We start from the raw sequence: 16,677 nt of genomic DNA on the forward strand, positions 1-16,677 counted from the left end.
GAAGTGTGATATATTATAGTTATTTTTGTAAAACAGTTTTTAGTCTAGATAGAGTAGGAGTCATATATTTCATGCCAGGTGAACATATTGGTGTCTAGAGATATGATAAGGGGAGAGGGGCTCTATTGGAAAGGCTTAACAAACTTCCCTAACAAGTCAATGGCAAATGCATTTTTAGACACTTGTATAATAAACAATATCTGCACCTATATTAGGTATTAGATATTAGATATTTTGGAAGAATTTTTCAAAAACTTTAGCCTTCTTTGGGATTACCTTTTGGAATAGCTGTGAAATATAAATATGCTGAAGCCATACCTTAAAGATTAGAGATTTTTGTACATTTAATGTGTATGGTAGAGTTAGAATTTAATTTGGTTCTCTGGGGAAAAAATGGAAAACAATACCTAATTCCTATTAAAATTACACTTGAGAGAGAGAGAGAGGCTTCACCAGGCCTTAAAACAGAAATCTATTCTAGGCCATAAGAGAGTGGAGGATTGCTGCAGAAGGTGGAGGGCTTCACAGAACGAGCGATGGACAAGTGGGTACCAAGTAAATCAGAAGCCTTGTGCAGAGTGTCATGTGCCAGCATCTTTTATTTTAAATTACTTATTTAGGAACTTAGAGCCCTAATATTTTCTATAGAAAATTTGCTCCCATGTTACTTTTAGACAATATTTGTCTCACTTTGAAAAGTTTGTTGATAAAAACTTTACAGTGCTAATTATGATTATGAAATCCAGGTCCCTGTTAGAGAAAACATGTTCTTTTTTTTTTTTAATTTTTTTTAATGTTTATTTATTTTTGACACAGAGAGAGACAGAGCATGAACGGGGAAGGGTCAGAGAGAGGGAGACACAGAATCGGAAGCAGGCTCCAGGCTCCGAGCTATCAGCACAGAGCCCGACACGGGGCTCAAACTCACGGACTGTGCGATCATGACCTGAGCCGAAGTCGGATGCTTAACCGACTGAGCCACCCAGGCACCCCGAAAACATGTTCTTTATAGATGATCTTACATCTGTGGCCCCATCAGTGGCATTTTTTGTAAACTAGTATTGTCTAATAGAACTTTCTGAAATGATTTCCTGCAATGACAAAAATGTTATGTATCTATATCATCCAATATGGTAGCCTCTAGCCACATGTGGCTATTAAACCACACTTGAAATATGGCTGAGGCAACTGAGGAACTGAATTTTAAACTTTATTTTATTTTAATTAATTTAAATTTAAATAACGTGGCTAGTGGCTAGCATGTCAGATAACATCTCAGGAAAGTAGCTGTTGCTTTCTTAAATGTTAATGAAATAGTCTCCCATGTGTTTTGCTTTTTAAAAAAATTTTTTTTAATGTTTATTTATTTTTGACAGAGAGAATGAGAGACAGAGCATGGGTGGGGGAGGGGCAGAGAGAGAGGGAGACCCAGAATTTGAAGCAGGCTCCAGGGTCTGAGCTGTCAGCACAGGAGCCTGACTCAGGGCTCGAACTCACAGACTGTGAGATCATTACCTGAGCTGAAGTCGGACGCTCAACCAACTGAGCCACCCAGGCACCCCTCCCATGTGTTTTTGAAAGCTATTATTGAATTTTTAGATAAAACTCTATAAATTACAGTGGTTTTATCATGTTTGTATTGAATTGTAAACCATTGGCCATTTAAAAAATGGTATTAATGTTCATATTCTATTTCTCAGGGAGAAACCTCATCAAAGTCCAGCCATTGAACATGGAAGAAGATCAAATGTTTTTGTGGACAAACTCAACATCAAAGGATCACCTGTGAAAATCAACAAAAAATAAATAACCTTGCAGTTGATTTGTTTAGTTTTGATTGTTTTAGCAGAGAAAGTAATGGTGCTGGGTAATACACATAAGACCAATCCCTTGTTAAATCAGTACTGTACTTAACAACTTTCTTCTGATATCTGAATGATCTTGGAAGTGCTAGCTTTATATTGTCCCTACTTTAGGAATAAAACTTTGGTTTTCAACAATTTAAGTAAGTTGCTAAACTTTTATAAAACTCTTTATTTTAAAACATACTGATTTTTGAAGCTGATTTTGCTTTCTCAGTTATCTTCCTATTGGTTATGTGTTCTTTTATATGTTCCAGATTGAATTTAGAACTAGTTTTGTCATATGTATTAATTATAAGAAAGTAAAATGGTAAAAAAAATAGTCTTGGTTTTCACTAATAATACTACAGTGATGTTAATAAAGATAAAATTATTTAAATCAAATTTTATGTGTTATGTAGCCAGCTAGCTTAAAGATTTAAAAAAAAATAAAGCAAAGCACCCTAGTACTGTTTTATGAGAAATTAGTTATTATTTTGATAAATTACATGAAAAATGATCAATTCTAAATTTCAAAGGATTTAAAATTGCTAATATATATGAGTTTTAGGCTTATAATTTCTTTTATAGTATATTCTTTTTTGTTCTAGATTACATTTTTAACATTCATCAGACTTTATATTGAGCTTTCTCTTTAACTTATTAAGGTAGCATATTTCTGCTCTTCTTTCCTACAAACAGCTTAATCTGTCTCCACAGTTAACATTCTAAAGTTGGAGTGTCCTTGGAGAAACTCTACTCAGCCTTTTGTGACATTTAGAGAAATGCATTTGGTATTCTGTAAACTTGAATGATTGATTGTCTCAAAATTTCTTAGACAGGAGATTGTGTGTTTGAGCAAGGTACTTAGTAAATCAGTTGTTCTCTTTTATACCATTTAAAAATTCACCTTTAGCTCTTTTATTCTAGAATTCAAACATTAATCTGTTTTTATAGAAGTTAGATTTGAAGTTTATGAGAATATAAAATCTTAACTCTTAAGTTCTGTTTCAAGGGGGGAAAAAAAGAACAGAAAATCCACTATCACTTCATAATCTTAACATCTTGTTTTTTTTAACTTTGGAAGTAGACCTATGTGATTGTGCTTATGCTCTCCTGATTGTCTGTATTATATCAGTCAGGGTGTTTCATACTTTTAATTAGTTACCAAAATAAGATGCATACATGCCAATTCATTTTTATAACAAAAAGTGGGTGTGTATTAAAGATGTTAACATTCTCCTGTTATGCGTAATTTAGTGTACTAATAATATAACATATTGGGAAGTTGTCATAAGGCATAAATTTGAAATAACACTTTTGCGTAAATTCAGTTGATAGAACAAAATCCCAATAGAATCGACACTGTAATTATTCTCCTTCTGCCTAAATCTTACATTGGTGATAACTTTAATCATTATATTCAAGTATGAAAACACATTTTAATAAATACATTAAAACAGTATAACTTTTATACATCATATAGCAATTAGAGCATCCATAGCTATTTTTTTCCTCCCAATTTGTTTACCATAGAAAGTAAATAAAAATTAAATTATATATTTCTTCTTATGCCACAGTGCTTCATAAGGGGCCACTTGTAAAAATATGTGACATATGGAGATTAAATGTCAATTCTTTATGTTCACATGATGCTGAAATTGCTTCTTTTCAGAATTATTTTTACCATATATTGCTGAGGTCAACCAGTATAGGAAGGAAGGCTCTCTGTAGCTTGTAGTTCATATTATATTTTCTTTGGGGATGACAATTGATCTTTCTGGAACCCTGGATCTTTTGGGAATGGAAAGATAGTAACTATTTGGTGAATGTGGCCGTGACGATAAGGCCAAGTTGCTTACTTAGGCTCCTTGCCACATTAGAGTTTTTCCTGGTACCTGGCAGTCTCAGTAATAGGTTTTCATTACTCTGCCTTCATGACTCCATTATCCTTTATTACAGGGCAGGGCAGGAGCACACTGGAATCAGATGGTGCCCTAAATGTGGCAATATGATGGTATTTGGAGATCTTGCTTTGGGGAGGTGACTAAGTCATGAGGGTACAGACTCATGAATAGGATTAGTGCTTTTATAACAGAGACTACAGAGAGCTCCCTTTCCCTTTCTATTAATTACGGTTTCTATAAGCCAATATATTGTTTATGGTATTCTTTTTTTTTTTTTTTTTTAAACTTTTTTTTTTCAACGTTTATTTATTTTTGGGACAGAGAGAGACAGAGCATGAATGGGGGAGGGGCAGAGAGAGAGGGAGACACAGAATTGGAAACAGGCTCCAGGCTCTGAGCCATCAGCCCAGAGCCCGACGCGGGGCTCGAACTCACGGACCGAGAGATCGTGACCTGGCTGAAGTCGGGCACTTAACCGACTGCGCCACCCAGGCGCCCCTATGGTATTCTTTTAATGTTTATTTGTTTTTGAGAGAGAGAGACCGAGTGCCATCAGGAGAGGGGCAGAGAGAGGGAGACACAGAATTGGAAGCAGGCTCCGGGCTCTGTCTGTGCTGTCAGCACAGATCCTGACATGGGGCTTGAACTTGTGAACTGCGAGAGATCATGACCTGAGCTGAAGTCAGACACTCAATGAACCGAGCCACCTGGGCACCCCGACTGTTTATGATATTTTTATCATAGCAGCCTGAATGGACCAAGACAGTGGTCTTAGGCTGATTGGGCTAGGGCAAATTGGAAATTCTACTGAAGTGTGACCAAGACCCTGACTGCAGTGTATTAGGACTTTCAATTTGGTAATAATGTTCATATCTGAGACCTCTTGAGAACCCTCTGTCCCTGATTACGTGGATCTTGCAGTAAATTTGCGTTCTGATGATCTCTTAGTCCCCAGTGTTATGCTTATTTTCTCTTGGGGTTTGGGGATTCTGATCAGACTTTGGTGTCCTCTCGTGAATTTGACTTTAAACACCATCTCCTATCTTCTACTTGCCCACCATCTTATATTATTTGTCTGTGAAAACTTTCCCCAGTCTTGTCAGTTGCATGAGAAGTTTGCTTTGGGAGAGACCTTCTATCCACCCATGTTGCCTTCTAACCATGTTTCTCAGGTCAGTAGTCATGTGGTTTAACATTAGGGTTAAAGCCTGAGACAAACATAGCAGTGTTTTACATTTGATAGAACACCAGGCAGTTTTTCATGGGTTTGTCACCTAATAGACTTGTACTACCTCCTGGCATAATTTAGGAGAGAATTGTAATGGCCATTCTGGGGAACTTGGAAATAAACAAGACTTGCACTTGAGAGGCACCTTGAAGAACAATATCAAAGAAACAAAACCTCAGGAGAGCCTTTGTGTTACTTCTCTACAGGAGACCACTTTCTTTATGTAGAAGACTGGCCATCTTTTATTTCCATACTTCAGAGCTTTGTATGGCTTATATTTAAACTTTATCCTGTATTGAAGAGGGAAAGTAATTAGCTTTTACAGGAATACTTTCATATTTATATTATTAATTAAACAAGGAAACTATTAGACTGAGGCTTTAATGCTTTAGTAGTACATGTAAGCAAACCAAAACAAACCTATAATGCCTCAAAGTTAAGAAATTGAAACCTAAAGACATCTAATCATAGCCAACTAGGCTTTCCCATATAAGGCAACCAGTTAAACTACAGCCAAACAAATAATTGCTTTATAAATAATAAATATAAATAAATAATAATAAATAATATAAATATGAATAAATAATATATAAATAATATAAATAATTTGCCTCTTCTCTATAAGTCTCCCTTAGCTCTAATTAGTGGAGACCTTCTAACCACTTCCTGTTTGGCCACTGCCTAATACCAATAGATTATTGTTCAACCTTGATGAGGGAGCATAAGGCAAGCTGACAGTCCGCAAACACCCCACCCCCATCCCCAGGTGGGATATGTGTGATACTGCTTTGCTAGAGGGAAAACAACCTTAGCTTGACAATAGCTAGGCCTCCAGTATCCTGTGAGTTTTCTTTAGCAGATGAAAATCTCACTGGAAACTTCCCCTGGACTTTACCTCCCCCCAACTCCATGGTATAAAACCAGTCTCTCTTCATGGTCCCAGGGCAGCTCTTTCTGCCCAAGGGACCTGTCCCCATGCTTTAAATAAAATCATCTTTTTGCACCAAATATGTCTTCAAGAATTCTTTCTTGGTTGTCAGCTCTGGACCCCACGAATCCATCTGTCACCCCCAAAAAACCTCATCAAACCTCACATTTTTTTAAAGATTTTTAATTTTTTAAAGTAATCTCTACACCCAATGTAGGGCTCAAACCTACAACGCTGAGCTCAAGAGTTGCTTGCTCTACCGCTGAGTCAGCCAGGTGCCCCTCAAACTCAAAATTTTTAATATGCCATCTGGCTCACCATTTTTTCTGCTTCTCTCCCTATTTTTTCCTCCCACTTGAAAGTTTTTAAAGATGAATTAAAAAAAAAGTCATTCTGTCATATGTGCAATCTAGGAATATCTACTCCAAATAAACAATCTAAAATGTCTAAGAGAAAAAAGCTTATAAACTATTTGTGCTGCTTTTGCATAAAAATATGGACAGTGTAAGTAATAGCTTTTGTTAAATATATTTTGTTAGTATGATTAAAGATAAAAGAGGAGCTTTTAAATATGATTTAATGAGGGGTGCCTTGGTAGCTCAGTTGGTTAAGCCTCCAACGTCAGCTCATGTCATGATCTCACGGTCCGTGAGTTTGATCCCCACGTTGGGCTCTGTGCTGACAGCTTGGAGCCTGGAGCCTGCTTCAGATTCTCTGTCTCCCTCTCTCTCTGACCCTCCCCCATTCATGTTCTATCTCTGTCTCAAAACTAACTAAACATTGAGAAAGATTTAAATATGATTTAATGATTATGAATATAAAGTTTATAAAATGTTTTTTTAAAAAGCTTTATGAAATATTTCTGATAAGTGGATGGATCTGGGTGAATGAATGGCTATTTAAAATCAACTATATGTCTTCTTCCAGTTTTTATTATATAAAATTAATGCTAATAAAATCTCCTAGTTTATATAAAACTAAGGTTGAACTTCTCATTTAAAGTTTACAAATTTCTGGGGCACCTGGGTGGCTCAGTTGGTTAAGGTTCCAACTTCAGCTCAGGTCGTGATCTCACGGTTCCTGAGTTCAAGCCCCAGGTCAGGCTCTTTGCGGACAGCTCAGAGCCTAGAGCCTGTTCCAGATTCTGTGTCTCCCTCTTTCGCTGCCCCCCACCCCGCCCCCCCACTCATACTCTGTGTGTGTCTCTCAAAAAAAAAAACCAAAACAACTTTACAAATTTCCTGTATTGGTCTTATGGGTCAAGTATAAGTTACCATTGACTCCATTAAGATTACAAAATATAAAATGATGTTTAAACAAAATTGTAACACAGATGTCTTCTAAGGGGAGGGGGGGTTTAATCTTATAAGATTATGATAATACTATCAATTATAAGGACTGAATGTGTTAGTTAAAAATGTAATTTTTCAGATCCCCAGTTAACTTTTCTAGACCTAGGAAAAAATTAAATTAATTCTTGGATGAAACTTGGACAATTTCTAAGTAAAAATGGATACAAGGTTTTGGTCACTAGAGATAGTTTCAATTTTATTATACATTATAAAATGACTATGAATTAACAGTGTGGAAATGCTTTGGATGATATTGTATATGTGTATTTTGCCACTTTAAAACTTAATCTATAATATGTACTCATAAAAATTTAGCTAGACAGCTCTTGGTTTTCTGCCTTTCAGTTTTCTCTTTGGAGTAAAGTTGATTACTTTGGTTAAAAATGCTTAATTAAGTATATTTGGTATAATAATTACAGAAAAATGAATATATATGTATACACACAAGATAATGAGTATGAATTTTTACTTAAAGAAACTATTAAAGTTTAATTTTATTATAATTTTCATAATTATGTATTTAATTTATATATTAAACAAATACATATAAAGGTTTATAAAGACTAAATTTTTGAAAGTCCATAAAAAATGTTTTAAAGTTATGTTCAACGTTAATGGATTTATTCCTCAAATCTGCTTACAAATCCTTTATTGCAAATTAATACATGGATGATTTACAAAAAGTAAATTTGAAATTCATCATTGAGATTTTGGTTTTTCTTTTCTTGGCTCTTGTAATTTGATTTCTGTTTATTTGTTCTCATTCACACATTCATTTAACAAATACTTGTGGAGCACCTAACACATGCTAAGGGATACAGCAATTAACAAAACCAAATCACTCTGCTTATGGAACTTATTCCCATTGGGAGAGTCAGACAATAAACAGGTATAGGAAGGAAGGAAAATGAAACAGCATCGGAAGATAGTAAGGGAGGAGCCCTCTGTTTTAGAAGAGTTCCTTACGGAACACCTCATTGATAAGGCTATTTGTTTTTGTTTCTTTTTTATTTTTTTCAACGTTTTTTATTTATTTTTGGGACAGAGAGAGACAGAGCATGAACGGGGGAGGGGCAGAGAGAGAGGGAGACACAGAATCGGAAACAGGCTCCAGGCTCCGAGCCATCAGCCCAGAGCCTGACGCGGGGCTCGAACTCACGGACCGCGAGATCGTGACCTGGCTGAAGTCGGACGCTTAACCTACTGCGCCACCCAGGCGCCCCTGATAAGGCTATTTGAACAGAGAGAAGAAAATAAAGGAAAAAGCTACTACACTATTTAGGGAAGAGCAAAGTCTGGTCATATGAGGACCAGCAAGGAGGCCAATGTGGCTGGAGCAAAACCAGCAAGGGAAATACTGCCATGTTAGCCTGGCTGCTCAAGCAGGGCCCTTGGCAGCACTTTCTCTGAGGGGAAGGGGAAACCATTGCAGATTTTTGTTTTTAATTATGAAAAATTTTGAACCTACAAGTAGAAATAACAGGAACAATGAACTCACTGGAGTATTTTCATCAGAGAAATGACATGGTCTGGCTTAAAAGGAGCCCTCTAGTCAGTGTTGAGAATAGACTGAACTGCCTTGGGGCAGAAGCAGTGAGATCCTTTAGGAAATCTGTTATACAGCAATTCGGTTGAGAGATGGCAGTGTTGAGAGGTGAGGAGACAAGGTCAGGTTCTAGACCTAGTTTTGAAGGTGGTGCCTATAGAATAAACTGACAGATTACACCAGAGCTGTCAGTGGTGTCGAAGTGACTAACATTTTTGGTCAGGGCAACTCGAATGGAGTTTCCATTCACGAGATAAAGACTGCAGAAGATTTTGGGAGGAAGAGCAGAAGCTCTGTTTTAGACGTACAGAGTGTGAGATACTCCTAAGACATCCAAGTGGAATCGTCAAAGATGCGGTCTTCCATAAGTACTGAACATGTAACATTTAACATCAAACAATGAACTTCTTGAGATGAGAAAAAAAAAAAACAACCTGTAATTGATAGTTAATTTTTCCACGTTCTTTTCAGGTCATGTCTTACAGGTCGTTTTTTTTTTTTTTTTTTTTTTTTTGTATTTGTAATGACATAGATAATAATTTTGCATTTTTTTCCACTTAAAATTGTTACAAACATTTCTCCACATTGCTATCTTGGTGGGGCTGTTCAAGCAGGACCTTCTAGGCACTTTGATGGAGGGGAATCTATTTCAGATTTTTTTGAAGTTATGAAAAATTTCAAACCTACACAAGAGACATGACAGCAACAATGAATACGCAAAACAACCATGTTTCAAAGGTTTCATCCTTCCGGGAGCATGCAAATGTTTGGTTAGCTGGTCAAAGCGACGACACTTTCTCTTCCAGGTCTACAGAGGGCGCCCAGGTGTTGGAAGGCGCTGTTCGGCTCTGAAGTCCGGAAGCCTCTCTTTCCCTTCCTCTCGCCTCCCTAGCGTCCTTCGCCCCGGATGCGCTCTGCCGGCGCTGATTGCCGGCGTGACTTTGAACGCTTCCAGTTGCGGAGCTGGTTGCTGAGCAGACCCAGAGCCACCGGACCTTTACACCAGTTCTGCGCTCGCCTCAATGAGGTTGCTGGGAGCAGCCGTCGCCGCGGCTCTGGGGCGTGGGCCGCTCCCGCGGGTCCCCGCCAGCCTGGGATGGCAGGGGAAGCAGGTACTAGAGCCCGACGAGGCGAGACCGAACCAGGGACTGCGGACGGGACTTCGCTGTTCTCCAGGGCTAGGGAACAGTGATTTCTTCCCTGGGACCTCCTGACAGCTCCGGAAAGGAGCTGTCGTGCCTCAGTGCTGAAAAGCCTTTCGGTACCGGCACATGTTCTCGTTCGTGAGCTGCGTCTCAGTACCTTGGGAGAGTGGACAAGGCCACCGATTATGGTTAAGCCTCTTTTTGGTATACCTTAAAGAGAAGTGACTGGAGTGAAGGTCAGACCAGCTGAAAAATTAGTGTGCTCAGGGTTCGAACTCCGGGCTTCTGACTGATCATCTAGTGCTCTTTTCACTGCACAGTGTCCTTGGGCTGGGTTATTTGATTTGGCGTTCAAACTTCCCTGTACTTTTCTTTGCATTTCTGTCTTTTGCGGAGGTTGCAGAATGGAGTAGGATTGGGTAGGACCTGAGCCTTTACTACTATGCAAACATCGTTTGCTTTCCTTGCTGATATTCATGGAATTTTGTCTAAGTGTCCACCAGAAACCATTTAGTATTTGCCCACCTTTTCTAAGGTCTCCTGTTTTCCTTTCCTCAGAAGTGCTGCAGTACATTTTGGATATGCAGTCCTATAGATAGAGGCTTATGTTGTGTCCTGATTCCATAAAATGCAGGATTCTCCCTTACCCTCACCCCCACCAGAATAAAGTTTTTAAAGAGTGATTGTTTTTGTACAGAAGGAATTGGAAATTTTTTCGTAGGCTACCTTGGAGACTGCAAACATCCTTGCTAGCTGTGGACTACACTACAGTAAGGGAGAAGGAGGAAAAAATGAAAGTAAAATTTAAACTAAAAACTATTATTAAAGTACTTGTTGGAAATTGTCTTTCTGGTTTTATCAGCCCCAGCGTATAATTTCAAACCTGTAACATTTGGAAAAGTATCTGTCCCCTTTTATTTAATTAATTAGCTTCTTTGATACCTGTATATCTTTTCAGATTTATTTATTGTTAAGAATGTGTGTATTCTTTCTGTCTTCTCTTGTAGTTTCTCCTTTGGTTACAAGAGTCATAGGTTGAGGCGTTCATTCCTTCTCTTGCCTTTCCAAGCTATCTCAAATGATGTTTGGTGTCCATTGAGATACATTGGTAGAGGGGCGCCTGGGTGGCGCAGTCGGTTAAGCGTCCGACTTCAGCCAGGTCACGATCTCGCGTCCGGGAGTTCGAGCCCCGCGTCGGGCTCTGGGCTGATGGCTTGGAGCCTGTTTCCGATTCTGTGTCTCCCTCTCTCTCTGCCCCTCCCCTGTTCATGCTCTGTCTCTCTCTGTCCCAAAAATAAATAAACGTTGAGATACATTGGTAGAAAGATACCAACCAACCAAATTCTAATTGCCCATTGTTATCTCTTACAGAAAGTGCGTTGATACAAGCTCTCTTATTTTTTCAGGTTAATTGGAAAGTCTGCCGATGGTGTTCATCAGGGGTGATTCCTAATGAAAAGATACGAAATATTGGAATCTCAGCTCACATTGATTCGGGGAAAACTACATTAACAGAACGAGTGCTTTACTACACTGGCAGAATTGCAAAGATGCATGAGGTATGTGGTTCATGGTTGATTCCAGGTTAGCGAGAGCTTGGTTTTAATTGTTTGGTCGTTACGATTTAATAAACATTACAAAACCTGAAAGATTAAATGAATGGTAACAGTGGACCTTTAGTCAGAGACCTGCCACAAACGGGATAGTTCATACTGGCTTGCAGTGTGGTTGTGCGGAATCCTCCTAGAGACCATCACTGTGTAGATTCTCAGTAAATTGTCTTTGAGGAATGTTAAGTCTACACCTGCAACTAATGTAACATCGTTAATTATACTTCAATTAAAAAGTCATGTGATGTATTAAGCCGCTGTTAAAGTAGTATTTACATAATTTTTAATGTTATGGAAAGATGTTTATAAAGTGGAAAAACACTTTAAAACTGTATGTAGTATGATGTTTATAGTTACAAAATACACGTGTCAAAAAAATTTTTTTTGGATTTTGTGGAGCAGTGGTGAGTGCTTTGGGCTCAGATTTAGGGAGTCCAGCAGTGGCAGACTGGACCCGGGGCTCAGCATGGAGCAGGTGAAGGTGCAGGTTGCTGTGGCTGTGGCCCAGGAGCCGCTGTGGAGGATGCAGGACAAGTGCTTCCGGAAGTGCATCTGGAAGCCAGGGGCTCCCTGGACAGTTGGGAGCAGAAGTGCATTGCCACCACATGGACTCCTGGAACACTGTGTCCGAGCCCTGCAACTCACAGCTGCAGCGGGAAGACTCTGCACCAGCCCCCACCCCCCTCGTTTCCATAAATGCCCTTTGTGAGGCAGGGGCCTGCTTGTGCTTTCTGCCTGCCTGCTGTGAGGATGAGGCCTGTGCCCCCACACATGGGGTGCAGCTCCCCTCCCACCTGCCAACGAGTGGGGCTTTGGGGGGGGGAGGGTGGCCCTTGGGACTTCTCAAAGTGCTGGCAGCCCAACAGCACTTCCCCTGGTGTGCCCAGGCTCACCTGCTGCCTTGGGCATAGAATCCACATTTGGATCTGGAGGCGTGGTCAGGCCCCACCTCAGCTGTGACCTGATGGTGGGCAGACAGATACATTACTGAGAGAGAGGGGAAAAGAAAAGAAAAGAAAAAACGATTTTTTGTAACTTTAAAGTCTCCTGAAGAAATGACCGTAACATTGAATAACTTTCCATTTCTTCAGAGGAATCTCATCTTGTTAAATCACAAGTACGTGGAAAGCTCAATCCTTCCCACCTAGGACTCAAAATCCACATGTAGTAGAGCAGGGAAAAATCTGTTCTCTGAACTTCTGCTCATGGACTACCACAAGCCTGGTGGGCAGGAACAGTGTGAAGGAAACAAGGTTGGCTCTAAGACTGAGGTGATTGCTCTATGTTAGTAGTGCTGAGAATAACAATGAAAAGAGAGGTAGTAAATAGAGGGCAAAACCTGGAATCACTCTTCTATTTCACAAGACATGGTTTGGTGATAGCCTTCTCGGAAAATTGCATCAGTTAACTGTGTGTGTTCTAGTTCCTTCTCAGTAAAGATTTCTCTCCTCCTTGGGATGCAGGGACAGGAAAATCTGAGTTGCTGTGTTTGTGTTTAGGTGAAAGGTAAAGATGGAGTTGGTGCTGTCATGGATTCCATGGAACTAGAGAGACAAAGAGGAATCACTATTCAGTCAGCAGCCACCTATACCATGTGGAAAGATGTCAATATCAACATTATAGATACTCCTGGTGAGTTGAATTCTTGGTTTTATTGCAGCTTGTTTTGACAAAAGCACATTTAGTTCTTTATTATGACCCAGCTCATTTTTGAGTGTCAAATAATACTCAAAAGTGTGACTGTGAATTCCTGTTAGAGAAATCTGACTTGGGACCTAGAGCACTTCATCCTTATGTGGTTCCCTTGAAAAATAGTACAAATAAACTGTGAGCAGGAAGGTTCTTGCTTGTTACAAGCTGTAGCTGATTTAAAGGTGCCCCGTCCCCTAGAGTTTTTTGAAGAGTTGGGTCCCTGGACCTTATGGTTAGTAAATGGTATGGTGGTTGAAAAAATCCACATTTTAATTAGAAGGCTTATGTCCTGAGCAGAGATATAAAAACGTATAATTGTGCATGTTATAAAAATTCATACTGCTCTTTAAGACCTCACACACTTTGTCTCATTTAGGACACGTGGACTTCACAATAGAAGTTGAAAGGGCCCTGAGAGTGTTGGATGGTGCAGTCCTTGTTCTCTGTGCTGTTGGAGGGGTGCAGTGCCAGACCATGACTGTTAATCGTCAGATGAAGCGCTATAATGTTCCATTTCTAACTTTCATTAACAAATTGGACCGAACGGGCTCCAACCCAGCCAGGGCCCTGCAGCAAATGAGGTACTGAGCCTTAGAACAGGAGGGGCTGGGATGATCTGGATAAGAAAGTTTACGTCCAGAAGGACAATTAATTCAGTGTCATTAAGCTTTATTCCTAATTTTTTTTTCTCTAAAAAATATATTTATGTGAGTCGCTTAGTAAAAGAAACACTGAAGTCAGGGGTGCCTGGGTGGCTCAGTCAGTTAAGCATCTGACTTCAGCTCAGGTCATGGTTCAGGAGTTCAAGCCCTGTGTTGGGCTCTGTGCTGGCTCAAAGCCTGGAGCCTGCTTCAGATTCTGTGTCTTCCTCTCTGACCCTCCCCACTTATACTCTGTCTCTGTCTTTCTCAAAAATAAATAAAACATTTTTTAAAAACTTAAAGAAAGAAAGATTGATGTCAATAGTTTGTTTTGTGGTTGTAATCTCATCAACTGCCTTCTCTGTAAAACGGGGAAAATAGGACTTAAACTGTAGGGAGGTTTAAGGTGAGTTCAGAAAACAATCTGGCAATTCACTGTTTTGCAGTGATTAGAGAAGTAATCTAGAGTAGATTTTGAAAGTACTTTATATATTTAGACAAACCTAGAGAATCATCACCTATTTTAACCTTTACATGAGGAATTTTAATTAACATCCATAAATAGTATGGTATATAGTCCCTTGGGTTCATATGGTAACATATTTGCTAAGAGTAACACTTCCTTTCTGTAGCAGATGTAATTTAGTAGTAGTTGTAGCATTGTACCTTTTGCCCAATACTGTATATTTCACATAGCCTTTCAAAAGAGTTGAAGTTTCACTTTGCACTTTTTGTAGACGTGTAAATGTAGCTGCCAAGTTCCTAGCTACAATTCACATGGCGGAGCTGATGAAAATAGACAGTCAAGTTTGTAGTAGTAGAGAGACGAATGATGTGTCTGGTGACAAGATCGGTATTGAGGAACTTCCAAGTGACAGCATTGCTGTGTGTGCCTGATGGAAGTGATTGTATTTGGGAATATGAACATGAAATTCTTCTTTATTGGGTATTTGTAATATTTTCCTGGCAAAACAAAGTGTTTTCAGTTTTTGTCCTTATTACTTCTGTTTTACTTGTGCTTGGCAAGAGATGGACTGTTTCCACCAAGTCTTTGTCTGAATTCCAGGAAAATTCTCTTTTAGCATTTGACTACTGCGGTTCTTTTTCTGCTCTACTCCCTTTTATCTGCATTCTGTATCTCTCATTAAACAGATGTTAGAAATTCTAACATCTGTTCTTCTGGTTCCGGTGTCCATGTATTAACTTTTCTACCGTACATTCTCCTACATCTTTTTCTCTTCTCATTTTGGATTGGGTTATGAGAGAATTCTTGAGGTCAGTCTTCCAGATCATAAATCTGATAGTCATGTGTGTCCCTTCTGTTATTTAGCCTGTTGTTTTTCTTTTTCTGCAATTGTGTAATTAATTTCCATAATCCTGTTTTATCGCAACATCTTTATTAATAGGGATGATTACTTCTCAGGTCTTTACATTTTCTTTTCTTTTAGTAACTCTCTCCTTGGAATTTAGTACTGGTTTTTGAGCTCACACCTCTCTTTTAAGTTATTGGTAACCTTCAAATATTTGGTGATTCTTAGTTACCTATCCATAGCTATACATGGGAGCCTAGAGTGTAGACTTAACAATGATAGCTAGAGCGTATTTCTTCTTGAGTGAGAATTCCTGATACTGAATCCCTTCAGTGATTGTGTCTGATAAAGGGTACAACCTAGGGGCGCCTGGGTGGCTCAGTCCGTTAAGCGTCCGACTTCAGCTCAGGTCACGATCTCGTGGTCCGTGAGTTCGAGCCCCGCGTCGGGCTCTGGGCTGATGGCTCAGAGCCTGGAGCCTGCTTCCGATTCTGTGTGTCCCTCTCTCTCTGCTCCTCCCCGTTCATGCTGTGTCTCTCTCTGTCTCAAAAATAAATAAACGTTAAAAAAAAATAAAAATTTTAAAAAAAATTTAAAAAAAGGGTACAACCTAACGGTGAGTGTCTGATTTTTAACACACACGCTTAGAGGTCTCCTCTAAGAATTTCCTCTTCAGCTAGTTATAGTCTGCTTGCTAAAGTCAGCTGGTCTAAGAATGAGAGTTGGGCAAGGTGATCCCACTTCCCACTGTGCTTTAATTTTCTGACCAACCACCATTGACTTGTTCTTCTGTTTTTAATCCAGAGTATTCTGGGGGTCTGATGGGAAAACACTTATTTTAGAGTTCTTTTGTTGCCTAAATAGGGTTTTGGCTTTCTGAGCTTGATGAGTTTGGCTGTTCCCAACTGTTTTATATCTTCCCTCCCAGTTCCACAACATCTGCCATTGATGTATTTTTGTTGTTTCAAAGGGATTTAGGGAGAAAAAAATGAAGTAAACTATGTATTTTTATTTTTCAGGTCTAAACTGAGTCATAATGCAGCATTTGTGCAGATACCTATTGGTTTGGAGGGTGATTTTAAAGGGGTAATAGATCTTATTGAGGAACGAGCCATTTACTTTGATGGAGACTTTGGGTAAGTTAGAAATATGTTACTAAAATCTTACATTTTAAAAAGCATCAAAGAAAAGGAAAAGGATGAGTTCTTTAAACATAGAGAAAACATCTTTTTAAAATGTGGCTGGAGGACTATACTTCAAAATGACTTTGTTTTAATGCCTTTAATCCTAGTTGCTTCCCATTTTGCTTAGTATTTATTCCAAGGGAGAGTATGTTACTTTTTGGGTAATTTGTATCATGTTGTGACATGCATGGTATGATAAAAGGAGGCATTCAGCTCCAGCTAGTAATAGATCTCTTTTTCTACTTGTTCATTTTTGTTCATTCATTCTGCAGAGTTTTATGGAGCAGCTGCTA

The 16,677-nt window shown here is 39.0% G+C and overlaps 2 protein-coding genes across 6 annotated transcripts in view; both read left to right on the top strand.

Annotated features, from left to right (window-relative positions):
- The window catches only part of MLF1 (myeloid leukemia factor 1), a 37,241-nt gene extending 35,419 nt beyond the window's left edge, over positions 1 to 1,822 (top strand). For 3 of the 5 annotated variants that reach the window (XM_025913908.2, XM_086674598.1, XM_025913909.2), the window contains one exon: positions 1,701 to 1,822. In XM_025913908.2, coding sequence (XP_025769693.2) covers positions 1,701 to 1,806 — 106 coding nt within the window. In that variant the 3' untranslated portion in view covers positions 1,807 to 1,822. Of the gene's footprint in view, positions 1 to 481; positions 548 to 1,700 lie in introns of those variants that run through there. The other 2 variants (XM_086674599.1, XM_086674597.1) reach the window with 2 other exon arrangements.
- Positions 1,823 to 9,688: 7,866 nt separating this feature from the next.
- GFM1 (G elongation factor mitochondrial 1) overlaps positions 9,689 to 16,677 on the top strand; it is a 47,390-nt gene continuing 40,401 nt past the window's right edge. Inside the window, exons 1-5 of the mRNA XM_025912898.2 lie at positions 9,689 to 9,914; positions 11,354 to 11,506; positions 13,057 to 13,189; positions 13,626 to 13,830; positions 16,220 to 16,336. Coding sequence (XP_025768683.2) covers positions 9,825 to 9,914; positions 11,354 to 11,506; positions 13,057 to 13,189; positions 13,626 to 13,830; positions 16,220 to 16,336 — 698 coding nt within the window. The 5' untranslated portion in view covers positions 9,689 to 9,824. The remainder of the gene's footprint in view (positions 9,915 to 11,353; positions 11,507 to 13,056; positions 13,190 to 13,625; positions 13,831 to 16,219; positions 16,337 to 16,677) is intronic.

Source organism: Puma concolor, chromosome C2, assembly GCF_028749965.1.
Source record: "Puma concolor isolate L17-30 chromosome C2, mPumCon1.1.hap2, whole genome shotgun sequence".
Lineage (NCBI taxonomy): Eukaryota > Metazoa > Chordata > Mammalia > Carnivora > Felidae > Puma > Puma concolor.